The 1,429-nt window shown below is 31.3% G+C and overlaps 1 protein-coding gene across 1 annotated transcript; it reads right to left on the bottom strand.

Annotated features, from left to right (window-relative positions):
* Window positions 1-269: 269 nt before the first annotated feature.
* Tsp_13561 (conserved hypothetical protein) lies at window positions 270-498 on the bottom strand (the record flags this gene model as incomplete). Its single annotated transcript, XM_003367342.1, has 2 exons — window positions 270-361; window positions 414-498. Coding segments are annotated over 2 exons (177 nt in total), but the record flags the coding sequence as incomplete, so codon positions are not given.
* Between the last annotated feature and the right edge of the window lie 931 nt (window positions 499-1,429).

Here is a 1,429-nt window from a genome sequence, read left to right as displayed (position 1 = left end):
TCAAATGTTATTATTGTTTACCAGTTACAAAATGTTAATTTAAAAATATTTAGCATATCATATTTCTTCATGAACTACAACAGTTGCAATATAAATTGCAGTTGCAATATTGCATTATATTTATAAAGTGCTTGTCTTTTGTCCACTTTGGGACGTGTAGTTTGTATTTTTGTTGCCTTTGGTATTAATATATCAGCATTTATTTGAAAATGCTCGTGCTATTCAAATAATTTGCATATATATAAATATACAAAAAATACAAAATCATATTAACAAACTGATTCAGATGCTTTGTCATCCCATAGCTTTATCTGCAATGCTATCAAAGCAAATAACTGTTCCACTAGAGAGGAGTTGACTTCTTTATACGAATATTACACCTTTTATTTTGATTTAATAATTATCACACTTACTGCAGCAAACCACCACATTGAAAAGTTTATTTAATATCTTAATTGCAAACATTCTAACCAAGCAGGTGTCCTGAACCTTCGTAAGCTGGAAAAGTTATAACATTTTTGTATGCAACAACACTTGCTTTTAATCTATCAAATAATTATCTTCAACAACGGGTGCTAAAAATTCTGATAAGCTTTTAGTATTAAATTATTCTAATGGTTTTAACTTTTTTTTTCTTTTGCCCCACAAGATTATCTAAATTGTGGTTTTATGAATGTTCTTTTGAAGCAATAAGAAGCTTTACTATAACATTTTTTGTAATTTGATTCAGTTTATTAGATATTGTGATGGTTGAAAATAAAATAAACGCAATTTGAATCTTTGGGATATTATGAATCACAGCAATTTTTAACCATTATATATATTTTTTTTTAACAGTTTGTGTGTTCTTCCAGAACAGTTAGAAGAAACTGACGAGGCAAAACATTCCAAATTTGGTGAGTAGCGCATATAAAAAGTAAAATCGCGCTTTATTAAAGGCTTCTTTTAAGAAGTAAGATTCCCAAAAGATATTACAATAAGGCTAACTAATTTTCTCCTAGCTAACTTATCTAAATATTAGGACTCTAAGATATCTGAAAACTAAGAAATAGCTTCCATATACAGCTGACTAGAAATGCAAACTTCTGCATCAGTTTGTCAGCTGTTCGTTTACAACTGAGCTGGTAGCTAGTCCATCTGCTCCTCAGTGCAGCAAAAGCCGCAATATAGCGACAAATAATTTTTTCAGTATTGAACTGACACAAGAATGTTGGCAGAAAATGCCACTTTCGTTAACATAGTGCAAAAGAGTAAGCACTCCAAAAATGACGTCACAGCATGTCGTCAGCTTGTCATCTGCTTTCTTCTTCTACTGAAGACTTGCATGAGTAAATTGCATACTGAAAAATTAGGTGCCTTCTGTTCTTGTCACTATGCACCACAACAGTAAAGTTTGTCCAGAGTAGATAACAGTCCCAACTTTCCCATG

Source organism: Trichinella spiralis, assembly GCF_000181795.1.
Source record: "Trichinella spiralis strain ISS 195 chromosome Unknown Scfld4430, whole genome shotgun sequence".
In the NCBI taxonomy this organism is placed as follows: Eukaryota; Metazoa; Nematoda; class Enoplea; order Trichinellida; family Trichinellidae; genus Trichinella; species Trichinella spiralis.
This window is presented reverse-complemented; position numbering and strand designations above follow the sequence as displayed.